Below are 25,657 nucleotides of genomic sequence, written 5' to 3'. Positions count from 1 at the left end.
TGCTTCTCCTGGGAGACAACTATTGACTACTATTGCAGAAACTTCTTTAGCAACCTGGCAAAGGCCAGTTTTAAGTAGGGTCTGAAATTGCTCCATGCTGTCATCATAAATTTAGTGAGATTGTCATTAACATGAGGGCACCAAAAGCATTATGGCCTCAATTTATTATGCTGGGATGGGTTCCCCAAGCTGAAGAAGAGTTACGTTCCTCTGAAATGAAATGTACTAAATATTCTGGGTCACAGGGAAGACACAAGCTTCACAGCATGTCGGGAAGTGGCTTATGAGTGGGTGCATGCCTATGATTAACTTGTTGAAGTCATGTGCACCACTGTCAGATCATGCCAGATATTATGAAGCTGCATTGCACTTCCCCTCCCACCCTTATATTGTTTATACACACTGTCAAGCATTGTTTGGTATTTGTTCATACAAAACTTGTATAATACAAAATTATACAATGTCGGGATAATTTTCTACATAGAACGAACTAATAAAATATAACATAAAAGTTTACATCACTAAAATGAACATTGCATAACAAAGTACTGTGTTATTCGTTGCTACATTGTTTAGTTCCACTCTCCCTGACAAATATTTTCCTTGGCTTATTCTTGTTAAGCTATATTACAGGTTTTTTTTGCTGGCCCATTTGTTTTACCCGTTCCAGGAGAACCTGCTCCATTCCTTACAAATATTTCATTATTTTTCCCCTTTTGGTTTTGAGATAAGAAACGTACTTCTTTTTTGAGAACTTTCTTAACACCTCTTTCTAAATCGCAATCTTTTGTCAAATGAACAGTTCACTTTGTATATCTTCTATCCTTGGTACTCATACATCTTGCTATCATAGTGATGACTATCACTAATTGTGGGATGTGATTTATGAGGATTTCTTTTGGGTGGATCTGTTTTAAAGATATTGCATAAGAATTATGTCACCTTGTTGCTATGTTTCTACATTCCAATAAACCAATGTTTTAGATCTTCCTTTTCCTCATTGCACTTTGGACATTTTCCCTGTCCATCTTTGCATGCGTATTTCCTTTGCCAATGAGATTTCTAAAAATTCCAAACGGAGCTTACATACTGTATGTGTGTCCTGTAATATTGCTTCACTTGAAAAAATAATTTCATACATCAAAAATATGATTGAAAGACTCCTAATATTGGGAAATTATTCTTCCAGTGTGTTTTTCCATATCTTTTCTTTATTGGCCATAAGAATCGGATTATACAGTACTTATAATACTGTACATTAAAATTTAAGATCCCAATGCAACATCCAAATGAGAAAGAATATTGTTAAATAACTGTTCGTGTTAGGATCTGCAGAGTGGTCATGGAGGGAGAGAATATTTAGAGAGATCTCTCTAAATATAATCTTTCTCTCTCTTTCTCTCTCCTATCTAGATATATCAACACAAAAAGGAAAGAAAAGTATCCCTGAAAATAGCACTCAAGTGTACAAAAAAAAAATATATAAATTTATTGGTAAACACGTCACATACAATAATACTAATACAGTCCCTGTACCTACACAATAACACTGTAAGCAGGCAGATGCCCTTAAGTAGAAAGACAACCAGTAGCTGAGTTAAATAATCATAATTGCTAACACAGAGCATAATGGTAAAGAGGCATGTGAACTGCCCCTAGCCATTAAGACCGTCCTGTCTGGGTGAAATGCTGCTAAAGTGAATAAGCTATGATAAGTAATCCTAAAAGAATAGGCACATACCAAGGGTACACAGAACAAAATACTACAGGCACATAAGAACATGTAATAGTGAACCAATGTCCTTGAGTAACATGTCTGTAGAAATAAGCACAGGCTGTAATAGTAAACAGCAGTCCCAAAATGTTAATCCATCGCAGGTAACATTGTAGAAAAAAAAACACCACTACTGTGATTAGGGGTGTGCAGGCAGTAACCGTATTCAAAAGCACAGTTGCAAAGTACTTGGCCTCCGATGAGTAAACAGAAACTGGAGTGCACAGAAGGAACTGCTGTCAGACCGCAAGCACCACTGACCAATCGGTATGTCCAGAACAGAAAATCTTGAACCCAACAGCTGGTCACCTGAACATCTAGGTGCACAGGGAGTTTAGACAGGAGGAAAAGCCCCAACGTACGTTTTGCCCTTGGCTTCGTCTGGGGGCTTAATGAAGTTGCGTCCATACCGGGTATATATGTCGCTCCTTCATTCACGTGAGAGAATTAAAATGCAGGCGGCACTGAATCAACGCAGATGATTCGTTGATTGGGCAACCAATCACCTCGATGTCATGAGTGGTGATGTGCCATTATGAATGGAGGGGTATCTGAGCATACAAATAAGGTCAAAATAGAGAAACACATTACTGCAAAATAAGATACAATGTATTATAACTCTGACTCATAAAATTGTAGCGGTAGAGAGGAATATAAATAACTGCAGTAGAATGTTGCACAAAATTTGAACTATGAGTAGAGGAACACTGAACCTAATGAGTACAAGATTCATATGTAATACAGCAGGGCCCTGCTTCTCGCCGATACGGCGGGGCCGCCATTTCCGCGCATGTGCAGAACGGGCCAGCCAGGGGGTGCGCATGCGCAGAACGGACCAGCCCGGGGTCGCGCATGCACGGAATGGAGGGGTTTCCTTCTGTCGCGCATGCTCAGAACGGCGCATTGCCGGTTTGCGCATGCGCACCTAACAAAATTGCCGGTTCCACTTTCCGGCGATTTTCGCTTTACAGCGGGTCCTCAGAACGGAACCCGCCGTATTAGTGGGGCCTTGCTGTACTTGAAATAAATAAAGGCTAAGCCAACCAGGGTTATTAGGGTCAAAAGTTTATGACACAGACTAGTGCCATATAGGCTATAGCCCAATATATTAAAAGGCAATCCAAAGCACTATAGATGAAACACAAAAAGAACAGCCAATTTTAAACCAGTCCCTCAAAGCTTGGAGCAATGTTTTAAATGATCTATTAGGGCCAATATATGAGCCAAAATTAATATCTGATTCATGATGTAAATAAATAAAACAACAAATATAAAAGTTGAGTGTAAACTAACAAAACCCATAAAGGGATATATATATGCAAACAGAGATAAGCCCAGGTACTCTCTAGACCCCGTTAAATATGTGCTAGAAATGCAATGAAGCACTGGGACACAAGGGAAAAAATGATGTGTTACAAAAAAATCGCATAGCCCATGTACTTGTTCATGCCCTGTGGTAGGAGAGTGCCAAGCTTGATGATCCAGCGGCACCACAGGGCCCTCTCGATGTCCCCTCGAATCCCCAGGGAAACTCTGTCAATAGCAAAGACCTTCAAAAGACTATAGTCAGAGTTATGTGGAAATTTGACAGAGAGTATTTTTCTTTGTAGAGCTAATGAAATGATGTTGCGTTTTCAGGATTTGGGCTATAGTAACTCTACTATCAGAAGACGAAAAATAAGTAAGACCAGATCACGAGCTTCCTTGTTGGTACCTAGTGTGGAGGACAAAAATAAATCAGAGAAGACATCAGGTTCATTGCAACCTTTGATTGGAATGGGTACAGAAAAGCCTACAAAAACACTGGCACCGACTTATTTCTGACCCTGATTTATATAAGATCCTCGGACCTGAGGTAAATATGGTGAGTTGCAGAGCGCCGGACTTATCTGATAAGCTTGTTCGGAGCCACTATAACATTAGCAGGCCCACCAACTTTTTATCCAGAGAGACACGCAAGGATTGTTATGCCTGTTGGTCCTGCTCAGCGTGTCAATATATGTTAAATACATCAGAATTTTTTTAATTCAACCAAAGCAACTAGATATGAAATACGTATGGCATTGGGCTGTAAGTCTAAGGCAGTTGTCTATTACTTAACGTGCCCATGCCTGATGATATATGTTGGCATGACGATGCAGGAGCTTCGCTTCCGTGTCCTTGAACATGTCCGGAATATCAAAATTGCTGAGCAGGATCATGTTCAGGGTAGAAAATTAACGACAATTGCTAGGCACTTCAAATTTCAACATAACTCTGACTACAGTCTTTTGAGGGTCTTTGCTATTGACAGTGTTTCCCTCACGAGTGCTGCTGGATTATCAAGCTTGGCACTCTCCTACCACATGAACGAGTACATGGGCTATGCGATGTCTATACACACGTGTGCACACACATGCTAAGCAAACCTAATACCATTGGGCCCCCTCCCAACAGGAACACTACTAGCAACAATGGATGTAGAATCACTCTACAAAAATAGCCCCCACGAAGATGGGATTTCCGCCTGCAGATACTTTCTGGGACCGCCAGAGCCACTGACAGACAATGACTAAATGCATTGAATTTATTCTGACCCATAACTACTTCACATTTAGAAATGACACATACCTCCAGACAACTGGGACTGCTATGGGCACTGGGATGGCGTCACAGTATGCAAATCTGTTCTGCGATGTGATGGTGCTTGTCTCAAAATCAGGAGGTGGACCCTCAGGGCTGAGGTAGTAATGCAAATAAACCGACCACAACCCAGGGACAGAGTCCTGTAAGAGTATCAGTAGTCGGTATGGAAGCAGGGGTCAGGGCTGGCGGCAGAGGTGCAAAGTCGCGGAGGTCAAGGCAGGCGGAAGGCAGCGAGGTCGGAGTCACGGTCCGGGGACAGAACAGGAATTCAAAACGGGCAAGAGGGTAAGGCGTAACTGCAAAGACCGACAGGAGCTGCAAACACACACAACTTTGCTTGGTGACTCCCTATGGTAACTGCAGCCTTATAAAGCAGGCTGCCGGTAACCCAAAATGACCACAGAGAGCAGAAAGGGTAGGTGAGGCAGAAAACCTGGACCATGGTGAAAACCCGGCACGGATCAAGCAGAAGCCTTACAGTACCCCCCTCGAGGGGAGACCCCTGGGCGATCTAAGACGGTTTGGCAGGACATTTCCGATGAAACGCCCGGACCAGGTTGGAGTCATGGACATCCCTGGATCTGATCCATGAATTTTCCTCGTGTCCATAACCCTTCCAATGAACCAAGTACTGTAGCCCGCCACAGGTTCTACGGGAATCCAATATTTGGCTCAATTCAAATTCCTCCAGGCCATCTACCAAGAACGGTTTAGGAGGGGGAAGGGTAGGAAGAGAGGTGTTCTGGACGAATGGCTTGAGAGAGACAAGGAACACTGGGGGTATTCTTAAGGTATCCGGAAGTTCCAGTGGCTAGTTTCAAGATTTTATAAGGTCCAATGAACTTGAGCCCAAGCTTGGACGAAGGCTATTTCAAGCGGATATTTTTTGTAGCCAGCCAGACCTGATCTCCCACTTGAAACGGAGGTGGTGGTCGACGTTTATTCGCCTGGGTTTTTTGCTGGAGAGCGGCTTTGGTCAGATTGACCTGGATTTTCTTCCAGAGTTACGGGAGTTCTTGGATTTTGTCATCCAGTGCAGGAACTCGAGAGAGGGGACTGGAAAGAAGAAGGGCAGCGTGATGGTACCCGTAGGCACTGAAGAACGGTGATTCCAGTGTTGAATCGCGCTTCATGGAATTACGGGAAAACTCTGCCCACGGGAGCAGATCAACCATGTCATCCTGTAACTCAGAAACAAAACATATGCGGAATTGTTCTAAGGACTGTTTGGTCCTTTCCATGAGACCATTGGACTGGGGACGGTAGGAAGAAGAGAAATATAAGGAGATACCCATTCTTTGGCAGAAGGCCTTCCAAAAGCTAGAGACTAATTGGGATCCGCGATCCGAGACTATAACTGTCGGGACTCCATGGAGGCGGACTCTCTTTAATAAAGACCTCAGATAGTTCAGATGCTGTGGGTAGCTTCCGGAGAGGAACAAAATGGGCTTGTTGTGTGAATCGGTCGACCACTGTCAGTATGGTAGTCATACTCCTGGAGGGATTAACACACATTCCCAGCTAGCTCAAACTCCTACACCCACCACATCATGAATATATATTTATGTCAAGAAAGAGTGCAACTGAGCATGGTAAATGTATACACCAAAAGACAGGGGTGCCCAATGTTACATCCAATTGACAAAACATATATGGTAATAAGTATAAAGTTTAAATACTTCAATAATAATTACTTGGTTATTTAGTTAAACCCTTTGGCCAAAGCGTCTTAGGCCTGCATACCAAACGTCAAGGTGTAACCAAAAATGCAGGTCCTACACTACACTGTGAACCCTTCCCTTTACCTCTGTATGAGGGGAAAGAACCATAGTAGGTCCTGTTCTTGCAGCAAAATTAAAAGACCTCCCAAGTTAAAAAAAAAAAAAAAAAAAAAAAAAAAAAAAAAGTGCGGAGGAGTGAGCTCTGGGGGGAGGTGCCACCTACCTCCATACAACTGTTACCAGTCAGAAATTGACAAACCATTCCTGCATTCTTTTGACTGCCTTCAGGACATAACATGAAAAGTTAGTAAAGTTTAGGGAAAAATAGAGAAAAGATAGCTGGGCCCAGCAAAAAGAAAACAGAAAAGACGGACACAAGTGGTGCATGGATTGCAAGAAAACAAATATGCATTTTACTTTACAAGCAGCCCTGTCACAGTGAGGCAGGGAGTACTGTTGGCAATTTGTTACAGTAATCCAGACTGGAGAGGATAAGGGCATGTATTTGAGTTTTAGCAGTAGAGTGACAGAATAGAGAGGGTGGATCTTGGCAATATTATAGAGGAAGAAGTGACAAAAATTTTGCATAAGGAAGCTGAAATGAAGGGAGATCCCCTGTTTCAATCAATCAATCACTACCAAAATGTTTGCATTAAAATATTCTTTGGTTCAATTAACACAGGGACGCATGTACAAAACATATATCTAAGGCCATTATCAACTTCTTAATGTGTTTTTATATTGGTTTACTTTTGTTAGATTACTTGGGGATCATTTTTGGTGTTTTGTACTGCCAGAGTGTATTGTGGTATAATAAAGCTTTGAGATTCAAACTGTATACTCGAGCGCACTGACGTCACACGCCCCGCGTCATCAGGAGGTTCACCTGGCGTGGGTTGGTGGCGGCGGCGCACTGTGAGCAGTTAAATACACTCCGGTATGTTTCTTTTACCTTGATAAAGCGCTGCGGCATGAATCGTGTAGGGGGTGGGCTACTTGCCTATGTTTTACATTATGATCTATTAAACAATATTTTTGATACCTATGGGAACGCATTTCTCAACTTTTTTTCAAAACTAACATTATGGTAGTGCTCCGCTTTTTTCCATATCTGCATTCAACTAAATAAGAAACGGCTGATTTTTGTGGGAGGGTAATCCTTTTGAAGCACAACATATGCCACAAGGACAGCAAGTATGGGTAATGATGCTTCTAGTGAGCACAGCAAGTGTAAGAGGGGGATCCCACTGAATTCTAGGAGAACAGATGTTATATCTTCCATTGGAGACATGGGCTACGTGTACAAGGGTGATCACATGGAATGGGGACCGTTGATGGTTGTAAGAGAATAATCCTGACTTGTATGTGGGTGAACTATATCGGTGCAGTAGATATCTGTACGAGGGTGAGCACCACCGTCACAATGATGTACAGTGTATGACCCAACACTTTTGATCAAGTTCTCTTATTCTCCTCACAGGTCTCATGAGATGGCCACAGATGACAAGTCCTCACCGACACTGGAATCTGGCAGCGAGCTGCCCAGGTCTCCAAGCAGCCCTTCCCACCTTACTCATTTTAAGCCTTTGACCCCTGATCAAGAGGAGCCCCCGTTCAAATCTGCCTACAGCTCCTTTGTGAATCTCTTTCGTTTCAGCAAAGGTATATGTTGGGGATGTAATGTAGCTTTTATTGTTTTTAGGCTAAGATTTTGACATTTTCATAGTCTACCTCTATATGCAACAGTGATTTTGATGGCTACGTATTAAGTATTAGATGCCATAAAAAGGCATTTTGAACATCTCCACTTCATTATGTATCCAACCATATTCTTATATTCATGTGTCATCTTGTAAATTGCGGAGGAATTATAAGAAACATGATGTTCTGTATGGGGCACTAATCATTTTGATTGCACAAATAGAAATGTATCATAAGATCACATCTTTATTATTTGTCTTCTGTGATTCTTGCAGATGAAGTTAGACCAGCGTCAACAGTGGACAGAACAAATTCTGGGCCTGGTGATCCAGCGCTGAGAAGCACCTGGTCCAGTCCTCATCACTCACCTAGGTCACAGTCTCTCAGGTCTCCAGTGCCATACAAGAAGCAACTGATAGGAGAGAGACCGTCAACCGCTTCAGGTGTGTGTGTGTGTGTGTGTGTGTGTGTGTGTGTGTGTAACCCTCCCTGCCCAGCTCCTAGGGATGTTACACAGATGTAGGTACAATTGACTGCGCAGTATGTATTGCCTTTTAGCAGGGGGTGCAGATCCGCGCTGGCTGGGTGTACATGCAGGTGGCAATGATGGGCGCAAGAAACTTTGGTTACGAACAGAACAGGTTTTATTTATAATTCATTATTTACAGCTTCTTCTCCAGGTGCATTACTGCATCCCTGAAGAGGATGAACATACATTAATGATAACTTGCATTGGGGTATTTTATGACCGTTCCTTTCATGGTCCCTGCTTGGGCTACCTTACATCTTCCCTCTGGAGGTAACTGATCATTTGTACCCTGTCTTGCTCTGTCCTCTCTATAATGTTTCCTGGCTGGGGTGACAGATTATATTCCACTTGCACTGGCCCACATCATTCCCTTGGGGATGCTCACCACAGGGATATGCCCACGGGGCTTCTATCTTCAGGTTTTTTTTTTAGGTCCCAGAGCTACAAGTTTGGGTAAACCTTAGGGGACACAGGCCTCCCCATCTGGGGGCCCGTACTTCACTGCTTCCCTCATTCTAGGGAGCCTAACTTCACAGGATACTTCCCTACCTATAAAACCAAGAAAAGGTCTGCCCACACCCTGTGTAACTTATTTTATTGCTATATATAGGTAAGACCCCCTCCACATTCTCTCCTCCAGGGATCTGAGGGTGGAGCTATTCCCCCTCCTCCCTCCCCTCCCTCCCCTCCATCCCCCACCCCCCCTCCCTCCCTCTCCCCCCCTCCCCCCTCGCTCTCCCCCCCTCCCCCCTCCCTCTCCCCCCCTCCCCCTCCTCCTCCCCCCCCTCCCCCTCCGCCTCCTCCCCCTCCGCCTCCTCCCCCTTCCCCCCTCCCCCTCCTCCCTCCCCCTCCTCCCTCCCGGCTGTTGGGTTGATGCTGACTTGGTAGTTATTTTGGTTTCCTTAATGTTAAGTATTTTTATTATATATATCAGTTCTGTAGTATTGGATAATAGTGATTTTTTTTTTTTTAATTGATTTTTTTAAACATTTTTTTGGGTAAACCTTAGGGGACACAGGCCTCCCCATCTGGGGGCCCGTACTTCACTGCTTCCCTCATTCTAGGGAGCCTAACTTCACAGGATACTTCCCTACCTATAAAACCAAGAAAAGGTCTGCCCACCCTGTGTAACTTATTTTATTGCTATTTATAGGTAAGACCCCCTCCACATTCTCTCCTCCAGGGATCTGAGGGTGGAGCTATTCCCCCTCCTCCCCCCTTCCTCTCCCCCCCTCCCCCCTCCCCCTCCCCCCTCCCCCTCCCCCCTCCTCCTCTCCCCCTCCCCTCATCCCTCCCTCCCCTTCCCCTCCCTCCCCTTCCCCTCCCTCCCTTTCTCCCGCCTCTCCCCCCCTCCACCCCCTCTCCCTCCTACCCCCCCTACCCCTCCCTCCCTTTCTCCCGCCCCTCCCCTCCTACCCCCCTCCCCCCCTTCCCCCCTCCACCCTCCTCCCCCCCTCCTCTTCCCCATCCTCCTTATACCCCCTGATGACCACAAGTTCCCATGCCTACCGTGGGAGGTGCTCTAATCCCTTACTTTATGGGATAGATCCAATACTGTCTAGAAGAGGGCCATGACAAGAGTTCTTTGCCAGGTAACTCCCAACCTGTGAGGAGGAATAGTTACACTGTAGTTGTTCATTCAGTTAACCCCTTAAGTGAACATAGTAACTCCCTAAGGGTGGGTGTGTGTGTTTGTTCCTTGTGAAGTTAAGACAACACTGGCCCATATAGCATTGCTTAGTAAATATGGGTCATCTTGTACAAGATTATTTAAAGCATTAAACCTGTTCTGTGTATTTTGCCTGTATAGTGAATAGCTAGCTAATGTCACTTTGGGTTTAGCACCGGGGAAGCAATATGTTATTTCTAATAAGAAAATAATGTAAAATATGATGGTGCTAAATCTATTATGGGGTTTTATTTCCTTCCCCTCTGAATTTGGTCACATTATTCTGAACTCTGGTCAATGAATGTGCATGTGAAATGTTAAAAACAAAAATAGTTTCCCAAGGTCATCCAATAGGAAGCTGCTTCCTTGTGGCCTGTTGGGTTGATGCTGACTTGGTAGTTATTTTGGTTTCCTTAATGTTAAGTATTTTTATTATATATATATATATATCAGTTCTGTAGTATTGGATAATAGTGATTTTTTTTTTTAATTGATTTTTTTAAACATTTTTTTTTAAAATTCAACCCTTAATGCTATTTTGAATGAGATTTAAAGCATCTTTTTGATTTCTATGCGAGTTTTAGCCCACCTCCCAAGCAGTGCAATATCTTCACAACACTTTCCTGTTGGGGATCATTTGTTGCAAATGTTGCAAACTGTAACAATAGATAATGTTAGTAATATCCGGATACATTGTAGCTGCTGAGTTAGGCCTGGATTACAGTCCGCGCTGGTGCGCACTCGTCGCATCGCGGGTGATGTGTAAATATAAGATGAAGGCGTGGCAGATATGTCACGATGCTTGTTCGCCGTGATTGGCTGAACCACTCACGTGACGTGACCGTCGCTTGAAAAGACACAATTTGTTGTCTTTTCAAAACACGGTACCACCATCGTGTGCGCATTAGGGGCGGCCACATAGGGATTCATCAATTTGTTCATGTCGTGCGTGCCATAGCCCGGGCTACAATCCCAGCCTTACACAGACTGAAGGATTGATTGAAACTGAAAGGCAGCAATTATGCTAGGCACACAATCAGGATTTTGGCAGACTTATAACAGGAGCACCAAACGATTGCCAGCTTCGGTAGTAATGTAGAATTATACATTGTCGCATGCTTTACATGTACAAATAAGAATAAAAGAGGGGTGAGTATTAGTGCTGCTTTAAAGGGAGAAAAATAGCAGCATGTTAAAAGATCAATTTCAAAAGATCAATTTCTTTGGAACCAGAGGGTTTCCGGACCTACGAATAATACGATCCGGTTCCATTTCTTAAAATAAAAATAATCTTAGGACGGATAGCTGATCTAAATGTGGATAATTTATTTTGGCTTTTCTTAGATACTCGAAGAAAAGCAGAGCCACCTCTTGGAGGTCACGACCCACGGACGGCTGTTCAGCTGCGAAGTCTGAGCACTGTGCTGAAGCGCCTGAAAGAGATCATGGAAGGGAGGAGTCAGGTATTACAAATGTAGGACCTTTGCAAGGAGGGAGGGGGCTTTTGGGCTACTCCAAAATATGTTTGGGGACTTTTTTAGACAACGTAGTAAATGTTATTTGTAGAGGCTGAATAGAAGAATGAAAAATGCCATTTCTGCTTTTGAGAAAGCCCTGTGTGGCCGAAACGTTAAGTCTATTGGCAATAAATTAGTTTTTTGAGCAAATCCGTGCAGCCCTGATTTTCTTCCATTTGTAGAGGCTGACCATCTCCTTATTTATTTTACTATAATGCTTTTGTACTTTTAATATACTTTAATCGGGGACCTACCGCCACTATAATGACTAATATTATCCTTTTGGATTTTTATTATTGGTGTTAATTTATTAATGCTTATTTTTTTAAATTTTTTTTAAATTTCTGTTAAGGATACTGTGTAAGACACTTGGTGTATTCAGTATATACTTAGTGTATATATTTCATGGTGTTTTGTAGGGGAATTGGTGCCGGGACGCAAAAAAAATGACTTTATATCTAACTACAAGAACTAATTCTGTTACAAATAATAGAACAATAATGTGGCAGAAAATGCATTTATTTGTTTCCAGCCCCATTTCTAATAATTTAATAATCACTAGGTGGAGTTTCTTCTTGAACCAGAACTCCATTCCCCCACAATAATAGCACTGCATATACACCTGCAACACATCTGGAGTGTTTCCATGCATTTAACAGTATCCCTATTGTACATGTCTTTAGGACAGTGATCTGAAGCAGTACTGGATGCCTGATAGCCAGTGTAAAGAGTGCTACGACTGCAGTGACAAATTCACCACCTTCAGGAGGAGGCACCACTGTCGGCTTTGCGGGCAGATCTTCTGCAGCCGCTGCTGCAACCAGGAGATCCCTGGGAAATTTATGGGCTATACAGGTTAGCACGAGTCCTGCTTATCCATTCAGTTCCACCTAGTAACATGTTCTGAATAGAAAGCGCTCACCCATACATTACCTTCTTTGCATTTGTATTCCTGTTTTGTACTGTACACTTGTTTGCTTTGCATATTTAAAGCAGTAAAACGTGTAGCACTGCACAATTTCTGTGGTGTTTGATTACAGGATTGAAGCAGGGGGTCTCCGGAGCAGAACTGTTAATTTCGGCTCCGGGGACAGTCTGCTTCCAGATATACCGGCACCGCCTGCGGAGGCAGTTATCTATACAGCCAGGGAGCTGTGCCTAACAAAATGGAGGCTTCAATGTTTCGCGGAACAATAGGCTGCCATGACGTCATCTGTTGCGGCTTTGTATTGGCTTACGTGACCCGGACATTTAAACTCCACAGATTCCAGCATCCCCTATGGAGGTAAGTATCTCTGGAAGGAGGGGGGGTCGCGGATCTGAAATGAATGCAGATCAGCATTGGAGAAACCCTGCGTCAATCCTGTAATAAACTTTAAAATTGTGCAGTGCTACATGTTTTGCTGCTTTATGTATAAAGGCCTTAAGGTAAAGCCGAATAACCTTATGTCCGACATATGCTGCTTTTTGTTTGGGGCTAGGAAGAGACTCTTGCTGAAAGAATGTTGTGGGGTTCCAAAGACGTAGTGATCAAGGTTTAGTTGCACGTTGACACTGATAATGACTTTTTAAGAGCTCCTGCAAAAAAATGTTCTGCTCTTAAACACAGAAGCACAGGGAAATGTCACCTGGAGTACAGTGTATCAGCAGGATGAGAGCAGGAAGGCAATTTGTAGAGTGGGAGTGCACTCCTTTTGCTTTTAAGTATCTCTGGCCCATCTGGTAGCAAATGGGTTAATTCAGAGAAACACACTGGTTCAAATATGTTGCCATTTAGGACATCATGAATAGATAATCAAAGGTTTTTTTTAGAGAATTCTCACCTTGCTCCCTTCACTCTTATTAAAGGGGATCTCCGGGCTTGTACTTACTGCCGCAAAATAGCCCTAAGCTACGCTCACTCCACGGACAGCAACACCATCGGGGAAGATCTGAATGCGCTGTCTGATTCCCAGTCCTCGGTGTCTGTGCTGGATCCTGGGGAGCCGCGTACTCCTGTAGGGGGAAGGAAGGCCAGTCGCAACATCTTCCTAGAGGAGGATCAGACCTGGCAGAGGTAGTGCCAATTATTCCATCCCTACTATACATTTGTTCCCATTGAATCTGATGGGTAAAATAGTGGTCTCATGGTTAAAGGTTCAAACCTTACTAACCTATAGCGAAATAACTCCTTCTCTGTGTAATGAGTTGCTGGTCCCTCTCGCCACAATGCAGTTGATATTAATATTTTGTGCATTAACTAAAAATGCAGCAACGACAATGGCCCATGTTTACTAACTGGTGCTATGCTGTAAGATACCTTCCAGTGCCTGAAAGACACCTGAGGGCCCATTAAAGTGAATGGGCACTAAGATGTCTTGCGGCATAGCACCGTTTTAGTAAATATGGGCTTCACTGTCTAATTTTTGTTTTTGAAAGCATTTCTATACATTTGAATTGAGACATGGTAGCAAAGGGGTTAACCATAATCCGCATGACAACACATCCTGTCTGTCTCTGGCATTCAATTTGTGCGCCTTCTCATTGTGACTATCCTTTTGTCCGTCTCTGACCTTTCCTGCAACATGCCGGAGCCAATGAAGGAATCACCGGAAGAAAGGACAATTGATCAGGTGTGTCCTTGAAGATCAGGCAGTGTTGGCAGATACACAGCATAGTGACACATCTCCCTCTTAATGGCCATTATCATATTGTATCAGGTTTCATAGAGAACGGGTAGTTCACTGGGTTCACGAAGTCCCTTTTTATTTCAGTTTGGTTCACCAAGAGGCTCCAAAAACAGCATTGTCAACACGTCTGGTGTCTGTACAAGAGGATGCTGGGAAATCGCCTGCTAGGAACAGGTGTGTTTTTTTTTTTTTTTTTTTTCCCCCTCTCTTTCAACTAGGGGATTGTCCAATGCACCCAAAAGCTTAACAGTGCACATTAAATATGTGATGTGATATTTTTATTTAAAAATAAATTCAATGATGCTGCTGCCTAGTTATTTACTTTGACCTTTTTGCTAGCCAATTGTGTGTTGCGAAGTAGGATTAGGCCTTTAAAAGGGCAGTCTCACATACTGGACAAAAAACCCAGTGTTTTTTTTATTTATTTTTTTTTAAATAAAATTTGTTTTTTTACTTGTCTAGAAAGTTTCAGTCCCCCTAAAGAATTTTTTTTTTTTTTCATGTGTAAAAAGTCAGTTTACATTTTTTTTTTTTTAAATCTGTTTAATTCAAATGATATACTGGGAAAGAACAGTAATTAGCACATCTCTATAAATGTACTTTATTATGGCATTGTTGGCCAAACAAAGGAAAGACTCTGGATCAGCCATCTCTTTAGGCTGAGTTTATAGTGGAGAGTGGCCGCGCTCTCCAGCGCTGATGCTCGCCTCTCGCGTACCAAGCGGCTGCTTTTCATGTTCTTGCCCTTCAGACAGAGCGTGTGCTCTGGTAGGCGGGGCTTGTGGGGCGGAGGCGGGTCGGGAGGCGGGACAGGGATCTGTGTGATGTGTGTGTGTGTGTATATATATATATCTATATATAGGATATATAGATATATATATATATTGGATATATCTATATATATATCACTAGCTGATATACCCGGCGTTGCCCGGGATGTAAATGCGTAATAGGTAGTATTATGTATAAATAGGGGAACAATAGGTTGACTATTTGGTGGAAAGGTTGTATAATAATGTTGAAAAGAAACATGGAAGAAAATGTAATACTATGTTGTTTAAAAATGGTTTATTGTAAACACACCACAATACAATGTATATTTTGGTGACATAAATGATGTAACATGTGAGGTGTGTGTCCTGCTAGGGTGTGATCGGGTGTGAGGCGGCGGGTGGGTGTTCAGTACGGGTGGCGGGTGGGTAGTGAGTGCTGGCTGTGAGGCGGCGGGTGACTGGTGAGTGCGGGCGGCGGCTGGTCAGTGATGTAGGGGCGGGAGGCGGCAGGCGTGTGTCTAGTGTGTCGGGTGGGTGAGAGGCGTCGGGTGTCTGTTTGGTGCGGACGGCGGCTGTGGGGCGCAGGAGTGTGAGGCGGAAGGTGGGTGAAAGGCAGAGGCGGGAGACGGGAGGCGACGTGAGAGGAAGGCAGGGGCGGGGGGGAAATCAGGCAGGGGGGGAAGGGGGTGGGTGAGTGTGTATGTGTTTGTGTGTCTGTCACTGTGTGTGTGTCTGTCACTGTGTGTGTGTCTATCACTGTGTGTGTGTCTGTCACTGTGTGTGTGTCTGTCAGTGTGTGTTGGGGGAGTCAAAAACAGGTGGGGGGGGGGGTCAAAAACGGAACTGGGGGGGGGGGGGTAAGGATCAGTTAGATCAAAGTCAGATCTGGGAACATTGGCCGCTCTCGGGTCTAAGCTCATTTCTGTGCTCCGCTCTGATTGGAGGCTGTGCGGTCACGTGACCACACCTCGTCTCCAGCAAGCACAGAAACACAGATTGCCTGTAGCTGGAAGGTGAGCGAGGTTCAGCAAGCGTGAGCACGCAAACGGAAGCTTTCACTCAGAATGGCACCATAACATATAATGGGTCTCTGAATATATGCTCAGCGTGCATCAGCAAGCACTACGCCACTATAAACTCAGCCTTGCTTATACAACTGTCTACCAATAGACTTGCCACAAAAGAGATTACCATTGTAAAAACGCTTCAAAGTATTTGTTTACTAGGGAGACATTTAAACTGTACAAAAATATTACGTATATATAACACTGACGAGATACACAGTGATGAACATAGAATTCTGCAGACAGAATGAGTGCCTGATCCAAAGAGCTCACATTCTAATGGTGGTGCCTAAGTTTAAGAGGGATATGGTGACTTGTCGAAGGTCACAAGGAGCTGACACTGGGGTTCGAACCGGGTTCACCAGCTTCAAAGGCAGCAGCGCCATTACGACAGCTTCTCCTTCAGCCTCCGAGTCGTCTTTATAAAAAATTGTTGTATTATTTAAAATGATAAAAATTTGATCTATGGAACGTGCAACCGCCATTGGTTCATGTGGGTCCTAGGAGGCACTGTCCCTTTAAAACATTACTCCCAAAAAAACAAATGCGGTCATAACCTATCCAGATTGATCTATTTCTACCCTTTCATTTTGATAAAAATCTTAATTTATTTCACTGACAGCAGCTGTCCATCTCTGTTGTCTTTTAATGAGTGCAAATGACTACAGCCATTTTAACCTCCCAGGGAGGCAAATTTTCAGCAGCTGACTTTCGAACATAGATACAAAATTTTAAAGCGTGAGAGTGAGAATAATAGCCACACAAGACTTTGCATGGAGAATTTTTTTTGTTTTATGATGAATGGAGAGGACTGCTGCTTTTTAAATAATATGGTTACAGCTCATATATTTATTATACCCAGGTCTGCTAGTATTACTAACCTATCACTGGATCGCTCTTGCTCTCCGATGGTACCCACCTATGAATCGTCCGTCAGTCCCCAGGCTTCTCACACATACCTGAAGACCGAGGCCAATGAGGAGGAACGCAAAATCCTTCTGGTAAAATATCTGGAAGCCACACTGAGCAATGCCTTGCATAACCCTTCGACAATTAATATACTGAGATTTATGAACATTCAGTGTGCATAGTAGTTTGTTCTGACCCATTGCTCCTCCCGTTGACACACTCCAAATAGCAAACTGACACACACACAAAAACTTGGAGCAAAAGCCTTGATACATTTGCGTAATTTTTATTTTAGGTCTCTGCGTCAATGTTACTCCAAATTTATCTTGATACAGCACCCCCTCACTGTCTGTAGCGCAGTCACGCCTGTGATTGCAGCAGTATACTGGCCGAGTAGATCTTGCTCCATGCATCCTAGGACCCTTTCATTCTTCTCCTACAGGACTCTGTGCAACTGAAGGAGCTGTGGAAAAAGATCTGCCACCAGAGTAACGGCATGGAGTTCCAGGACCACCGCTACTGGCTGCGGACACATCCCAACTGTATTGTGGGAAAGGAGCTGGTCAACTGGCTGATCAGGAATGGACACATTAACACCAGGTATGCAAAACATATCTGTTAGGACAGGCCTGCAGCGTATTGGTATACAGCACTCTGCCAGTTCCTCTGGCTGTGTATGTTCCATTGCTGCTGTATCCACAACCTTTCGTAGCAAGTGCCATTATATTAATGCATAATCAGACTAACTGATGCAATGTATGGCTTTAGCTATGCATTCAGCATAGTGATGACCAAGGTTGAGCAGATCTCTCCAGCTATGACTACAGTGCATTGCTGATCAGCATTACCTGTGCATATACTTTTAAGGCTAAGCAATTTACATTAGCTTGGTATGTGTTTACGTATACAGCACAATGGTGACACGTGTTGCCCCGTATCTCTCCAGCTGTGACTGTAGAGCGTTGCTTATCAGTGTTCATTACTGCCCCAGTGGTTTGAAGCATAATTTCATAGCTGCATACTATGCTCGGGGTAGATATTAAAGATTAAACCTATTAATATTTGTAGTGCTTCATCTCCCCAGGGCACAGGCTATAGCCATTTGCCAAGCCCTTGTAGACGGACGGTGGCTGGACTGCGTCACTCATCACGATCAGCTCTTCCGCGATGAATATGCCCTGTACAGACCTCTTCAGGTACCAAAAGTTACATTTGTTCTCTGTGATTTACATATAGGTACCACCTATGGCTTGCATTATAAGTTAACTTGCCTGGAGGGGAGTGCAATGTACTGCTCATTTAACCAACCAAGTACTGAAAAAGTTAAGAGACACCAATCAACTAAGTATTGATGTCCCACTAACAAACATGGGGGCCTTTTTAGGCCCATTTAGCCTTCTCATTTTCCATACTTGTTACAGAATCATAGACCAGATTTAAGACCTGTGAACCCTGCAGGGTTCCATTGTATCTTTCACACCACTTCTGCTGGGAGACTTTTACATGGATCTAGTACTCTTCAGTAAGACGGCTGCATTAAACCCATCATTGCTTATTAAATATCGGTGGAGCAGAACCCAGGCAAATGACTGACATTTTTGCTCAATTATTTTCACTGCTACTTTTGGTTTCTGCTGATGCGAACATATTTGTAACTTGCTAGTTCACAAAAAAGCAGCAAAAATACTAATTACTAACGTCTTGTCTTCTCCATGATTAACTGCCTTAATTTTCATGCCCTCCTGGACAGAGCAATTATTGCTTTTGTACAGCTTGCTTAACTGAGACTGCCCTCAATAAGTTAACAAATGATCTTTGTGAAGCAAAATCCAAAGGTCATTTTCCCTGCTTATCCTATTCAATCTTTGTGTTTCTTTCAGCACAGCTTACCACTCTTCTGATTCAAATGTTATACACTCTTTGAATCGGAAACATGGCTTTATCCTGATTGTCCATATAAAGTAACTCTCCCACTTCTCCTTTTTAATTTATTTTGCCACCGTGTCCTCGCCACCTGTTGGTGTACCTCAGGACTCTGTTCTGGGACCCCTCCTTTTCTCTCCCGACACACTATCACTTGGTGACCTCATCAACTCTTTTTTACTACAAGTATCACTTCTACCCAAATGGTACAGATATCCACACCTAACCTTGCACCAGCAATTCAGTCCCAAGTCTCTGAGAACCTTGTGGTTATATCCTCTGCCACCTCAAACTTAATATCTGTCAAACTGATCTATTCCTAAACCTTGCCCAATATTTCATATTTACATCACAGTAAACAGAACCACCATCCATCCTCTTACCAAATCACATTGCCTAGGTGGGAAATGTTGTCTCCTTACACTCCTTCACTCACATTTATGCCCTGACTAAAACGTGTCCATCGTCTGTAACATTGCTAAGATCCGTCCTTTTTCAGTCTAATGCTAAAACTCTTATGTGTGCCCTTATCTCTTGTCTGGATTATTGTAATTTAATACTTGCAAATCTCCCTGACTCACAATTTTCTCCTTGGCAATCTATCTGCAACGAAAATAATTTCCCTATCTCCTTCTCAAATCCCCTGCCTCACTCTGCATCGCATTCCTGTTCACCTACCAAGTTCTGCTTCTCACCGTCCAGACTTTCTGCTCCTCAGTACAATCAGCTTGGCAAAAAAAAAAAAAAATATTTGTAAAAAGTTTTACCAGGAAGTATTATACTGTACAGAATTGCCTCTTGTTTTCAAGTATGTCCTGGCTACAGATTTATGACAATACATAGTTGCATTCAATTTAAAGACATTTCATGGACAGTTAGAGATAATGTTTTTAGGAATTGTAACGAGCACTTCAACCAGCAGCAAATGGTTGACATGCTTTGGTTCCTGAATTTGGGGAGACTCATGTGGTCTCATGTGTAAGATAGTCCTGACTTGAAGTGAGTGCTTTTAACAGACCACCCAGCAAACATGCGGGGGGGGGGGGGGGAGGAGGAGAGGAGGAGGAGGAACTGAAGTTGACAATTCCATGCTTTTTCAGGTCTTGATTAAATTAACCCCGTCCACCTGGTTTAATGGACAAGAGCAGTGAAGGGGAGCATGGTGGTGAGACTTGTGTGGTCTCATCAAAATGAGTGCTGATGTGCTATGCCCCAGTTCATCTCCTGCACTCTGCTCATATTTGTCTGCTTTCCACCCCTTCCACCTTCTATCTCACAGTAAACCTATTTTACCTTGCTGCCCCTTACCTGTGAAACGCCTTCACACTCCAGATATGCCAAGCACCTTCTCTCTTCCACTTTTAAGTTAAACCTAAAAACACCCATTCAGAATGAAGCATTTCAATAGTCTGGACTCCATGTCCCACACCCAACCATCGTGGTCAGGCACTGCCATCAACTGTAGTTTCTCACCTACTTTCTATGTAAATCTCCTAATGTATCACTTAGATTGTAAATAAAGTATACAAATCGGCGCTCCTCTTAATAATAAAATATGTAAGTGCGTTCTTCTCAAGGATGTCTTCTTTCTACTCCCTTTGTATCTAAAGCTCTCTCCCGCCTTAAACCTTTCTCACTTTCTGCCCCACACCTCTGGAATGCCCTTCCCCTCAATACCCGACTAGCCCCCTCGCTATCCACCTTTAAGACTCGCCTTAAGACACATCTGCTTAAAGAAGCATATGAATAGCACTGGATAATCATGGACACATGATACATAAAGCTTGGTCCCCTGCAGGCGCACTTACTAGAATTCCCTCCTACTGTCTCTGTACGTTCTCCCTACCTACCAATTAGATTGTAAGCTCCTCAGAGCAGGACTCCTTCCTTAATGTTACTTTTACAGTATATCTGAAGCACTTATTCCCATGAGCTGTTATTTATATTATTTGTTATTTATATGATATGTATTACTACTCTGAAGCGCTATGTACATTTATGGCGCTATATAAATAAAGACATACAATACAATACAAGTGCAAATAATATTAGTTTTGATCATTGTAAACCAATATACAAAGTGAGGTTATATTAGTCAGGATCATAAAGTGCACTAATCTTAGTTGGGAATAAACGTTTAAATCAAATGAACTTGAATCATTTCAGTTTTATTTAAGTAATAAAATCACTGCATTTTGCAGAATTACTAAAAATGATAATAAATCATGCAAAATGAATAAAAAGTGCACTGTTGCTACTGCTCAAACCCTAATAGAACTGTTTCTTGAGTTCTTCCAACGTCCAACATAGGAGAGCCCAATATCACACTATTTTTTGTTTTTCTTTTTTGGTGTGATGTTGCCCTCCCCTACGTTGGAAAAAGTGTCACTCCGGTTGTATACTCTCGGGGGGCAGGGATTTACTTTTATATTGTCTGATTTTGTTTTATGCGCACTTACTGCGCAATATAAATAATAATATATTTTCATACATAAACATGCAGGAATTAAGTGTTTAATATAATACATTTTTGTGGAGGTCCTGCAGCAGTGCTGATGTCACCGCCCATAAAGCAGTTAGACTCTGTGTCGACTGTGGACATATCAACTTTTATCACCATGTCTTAGTCTCCAGCGTTAGATTAGAAGCTGTGTTGGGTAGAGCATTTTGCAGGCAGAATTCAGAGACTACTTGGGGCATATTGTCTGGAAGATCCCAGGGAGCTTGCTTCGTGCAGTCAATCTTTGCTCTTTCATTTCTAGAATATAGAATTCTCAGAAACTCCCTCACCCGACAGCGACTCTGTGAACTCCGTGGAAGGGCACTCTGAGCCATCCTGGTTCAAAGACATCAAGTTCGATGACAGCGACACAGAACAAATTGCTGATGAAGGAGAAGATAACCTGACTAGTAAGTACTTGATGCTTTTTTAGTAATATTTGTATTTTTTATTCTGTCAGAACCAGTGATGAGTGAAACATTCTCATGTTATCAAATATTCCCCATATTTGCAATTAAGGATAGGCAACATTTGTCAAACAATGTTGGATCCGATGATTTAATTTGCCTATAAAAGCCGTCTTGGCGCATTAAATCAACATTATGGCTGATTTTTAGCATCTGTGTCGGACACTTCAAAGGAGTTTCACTGATGGAAAAATCAGTACATTTCAATTACAATATAGTACTTATACTTTGGCCAAGAATCCTAAAATCTCATTGATCTTTGGTTGTTTGAAGTTGACGTCACTGTACTGGAGCACAAGATTTGGGGTATTTTTTACTTGTAAGTTTTACAATACAAAAAACTGACTTGTAGAAGAGGTTTACAGTTTGGGAACGGTCTTCAGAAAAGCATTGGAGTAATTAAAAGTGGTCATGATTCAAGAAAAAACTTGACGTTTTAATGATGAATTATCCTGTGTTCATAGGACCCAGGGGGTCCCTGTTGTTATCTCCCTGTCTGCTTTACAAGACTGCTTCTCTCTTACTATTTATGGCTTTGCTTTCGTACCTTTCCTCCAGTTATTTGCTGTCCTTTCACTCGTGTCTTACTTTGAAAGTCGTTGCGCCCCTCCTGTAGATGCTCTACATATTAAATATAGTTTCTCTCCTCCTCCCTGATGACCCTTTGTCTTCCCTTCGCCTCCCTTTTTGCTTCTTTCCTCATTTCCTCCCGTCCATTTGTCTGCACCACGCAAAGACTCCGCCAGTCCTAGCAAACGTACGTCGGTCAGCAGCTTCCAGTCGGCTATGGACAGCGACTCGGCCGCTTCCATCAGCCTCAATGTGGAGATGGACAACGTGAACTTCCACATCAAGAAGCACTCCAAGTACCCCCATGTGCCCCCCCACCCTGCTGACCATAAAGGTACACGGTAGCCGCTATTAAAAACCAGTCATTATTAGGCTACTCCATTGTGATGCTTTGTTAGTTTTGAGCTGGTGAGTTACTGTACTCCTTGCGTCACCCTTTTTATGTAGCAGTTGGAACCCAAGGAGTGCTGTGCAACCTAGACATTGTCAACTGGTGAGCTTGGGGAGTTGACTGTGTATGTTCCACCAATGTCAACTGAGTGTAATCATGGCAGGCCTTGTTAAATTATATTTGATCTGGATATGAGCCTGCTTACAGAAATAAGCAGGAAGACTTCTGCTTTTTATTGCTGTCTGAGAGCTTTTTAGAAATGTCATTCAATCATAGCCAGTGCAACTTGCAGGTCGTAAACTCCGCACAATCTCCACCTCCCAATCAATAAGTAAAGAATCTTTTTCTTACTAGTAAAAAAAAAAAAAAAAAAAGCATTAGAAATCAAACTTGCTGATGTAGTAGTGGTGATTATTGTTTTATATAGCACCTACATATTTTGCAGTGCGGTCTAATGGTGGGGAAAGAAATACCTAACTTGCATAAACAGAATGACATACCAAATAAGCACAAACCGATTCAAAAGGTGATGAGGGCCCAGCTTGTGAGCGCTTGGGCTACGGCCCCAGTGGTCACGGCTGCACGTGTGCCGGAGCATCTGGCGGTGCGTGCTCCAGTTTCAGCCGCAACCTGTGGTCTCCAGTGGAGAGCAGGAGATCCAAGGAGGGGGGGAGGTTATGGCGGGGGCGTGACTGGTTTGCCCTCGTTGGCTGAACCGCTGCCGTCACCTGGCCAATACTTGGCCAATGCGGTCGCACATCACGCCTTGGGCGTGCACGCACAGATGCCAACTGGGGCTGTGTTCTGGTGTGTGGCGCGCACACCGTAGCACGTGCAGCAGCGGCCACTGGGGACCTAGCCTAACCATGTGGAGGGAGTAAAGGGCAAAGTTGACACACACACTGTAAAGTTATGGTGGCTGTCAGATGGCATTGAATTTATTTCCATCTATATCGTGCACAAAGGTTACTGCAGCACATCCATAACAATCTTGCTTGGGTGCATAGGAAACAAAAAAATAAAGCATCCACAGAGCTTGCCAAAGAAATACAAAAGATTTAAGGAAAAACAAATTGTTTCAGTTAGAATCAGAACCTTCATGACTCGGACCGTTCTGATTGAACCAAAACGTGTGTATGTGTCCATGCACCCTGGGGCACACTCCTTCCCTCAAAAAGTGGCCACAGTACCTTTTTGTTTCAACATTGCCCCTTACGTGTGTGTGTGTGTGTGTGTGTGTGTGTGTGTGTGTGTGTGTGTGTGTGTGTGTGTGTGTGTGTGTGTGTGTGTGTGTGTGTGTGTGTGTGTGTGTGTGTGTGTGTGTGTGTGTGTGTGTGTGTGTGTGTGTGTGTGTGTGTGTACACTATGAGAGAGACAGATCCCATATGATGCACTCATCTCCACTAGTGATAAAAGAACTATTTGATTAATTATGTAGAAAACAAAAATTCGATTACAACCTAAATAATAGCGTCTGCCATGCTAAACTATCAGATTAATCAAGACTGGTGTGTCTAGAAAAATCAAACTTGTTAAATCCAATATGTTAGTATCATATAGTAGATTTAACTAAGAATAATCTATACCGTGTGTGTACTCCACATTGGGCAATTAAGAAAGATTGATTGCCTATCTACACCCATTGTGATCCCCTCTAAAAGAATTAGATATGTGCTTACAGTGAACAGATGTTCCCAGTTAAATCTACTATTTACTGTACTAACATATTGAATTTACAAGTTTGATTTTTGTAGACACACCAGTCTTGATTGATCTGATTTCTTAGCATGGCAGACGCTATTGTTTAGGTTTTAATCAAATTTTTGTTTTCAACATTAATACAATTGTTATTTTATCACTAGTGGAGGTGAGTGCATCATTTGGGATCTTTCTCCTAATGTCCATAGTCTCTATCCCAGATAGCACCACTCCAGAAAGTTCAATTTGTTAGCTGAGCAGGACCAATTTCCCCTCCCCCCCTTTCCCTATTGAATTACTTGTGTGTGTATTCTGCCTTGTTTGTCAATCTAACATTTATTTTGTTTTGGTACCACTACTAAAATATATATATATTTGATATAAGGCACAAAAAACGACGTTTCGGTCCCCCAGTGGGACCGAAACATCGTTTTTTTGTGTTTTATATCAAATATAAAAAATGTATGATTTACTTACCTGCGTGCTGTCCCTTGATGTCGTGTTGCAACCGGTATCGTCTGGTCTGTTATTGCTTTATGGGATAAGCGCCAAAACTTATTTACTTGCAAGTGGTGTGCCGGCTGTGCATTTATGGTGCTGAAGTATATTTATTTCATATATGCTATATTTTACATAGGATTTTGCAGACATAAGGAGTCCCTGTATCTTAGAACACATCTAATTTTGGTGCCTGAAGCACAGAGCGATCAGTTAAGCCCAAACTTACTAGCCCAAAGGAGAGCTGACACAGGGATTTCAACTTGGTTCACCCACTTCAAAGGCAGTGTTGGCACTACTAAGCTGCTTCTTCAGCCCTGTACTGTATATGTTCCGTCATGCAATTGATGGTGCTATATAACTCACTCCCTCTGTCTATGCTCTTGAAGGCACTTTAATTCTGGCACTGTTTCTTCCCCCCTCCTCCCCCCCCCCAAGCACTCCGGGCTGCCAAAAGCTTTTCTGAGGCTCAGGACTAGTTTCCACCGTGTCAGTCCTTCCCCCCCTCCCCTCCCCATGTCAATAGCCGTGCGAACACCCACCTCATTCACACCTCTCGTATCCCACTCTATACCCCCCTCTCCCTAAGTATTTCTCTCGCCCCGTCGCACTTTTCCCCCCCTCTCTCATTCACTATCCCACCACACTCATTCTTCCTC

The 25,657-nt window shown here is 43.0% G+C and overlaps 1 protein-coding gene across 9 annotated transcripts in view; it reads left to right on the top strand.

Moving 5' to 3' along the window:
- The window catches only part of PIKFYVE (phosphoinositide kinase, FYVE-type zinc finger containing), a 120,519-nt gene that overhangs the window by 12,686 nt on the left and 82,176 nt on the right, over positions 1–25,657 (top strand). For 4 of the 9 annotated variants that reach the window (XM_075608458.1, XM_075608460.1, XM_075608455.1 and 1 more), the window contains exons 2-13: positions 7,601–7,782; positions 8,097–8,264; positions 11,364–11,482; positions 12,220–12,391; positions 13,385–13,592; positions 14,119–14,148; positions 14,290–14,379; positions 16,905–17,043; positions 17,394–17,551; positions 18,036–18,147; positions 21,637–21,784; positions 22,578–22,745. In XM_075608458.1, the coding sequence (XP_075464573.1) occupies positions 7,611–7,782; positions 8,097–8,264; positions 11,364–11,482; positions 12,220–12,391; positions 13,385–13,592; positions 14,119–14,148; positions 14,290–14,379; positions 16,905–17,043; positions 17,394–17,551; positions 18,036–18,147; positions 21,637–21,784; positions 22,578–22,745 (1,684 nt within the window). In that variant the 5' untranslated portion in view covers positions 7,601–7,610. Of the gene's footprint in view, positions 1–3,412; positions 3,639–7,600; positions 7,783–8,096; positions 8,265–11,363; positions 11,483–12,219; positions 12,392–13,384; positions 13,593–14,118; positions 14,149–14,289; positions 14,380–16,904; positions 17,044–17,393; positions 17,552–18,035; positions 18,148–21,636; positions 21,785–22,577; positions 22,746–25,657 lie in introns of all 9 variants that reach the window. The other 5 variants (XM_075608459.1, XM_075608457.1, XM_075608456.1 and 2 more) reach the window with 4 other exon arrangements.

The sequence above is a fragment of the Ascaphus truei genome, chromosome 7 (assembly GCF_040206685.1).
Source record: "Ascaphus truei isolate aAscTru1 chromosome 7, aAscTru1.hap1, whole genome shotgun sequence".
NCBI classification, from domain to species: domain Eukaryota; kingdom Metazoa; phylum Chordata; class Amphibia; order Anura; family Ascaphidae; genus Ascaphus; species Ascaphus truei.
The sequence above is the reverse complement of the archived record's forward strand: the minus strand, read 5'-3'. Positions and strand labels throughout refer to the sequence as shown.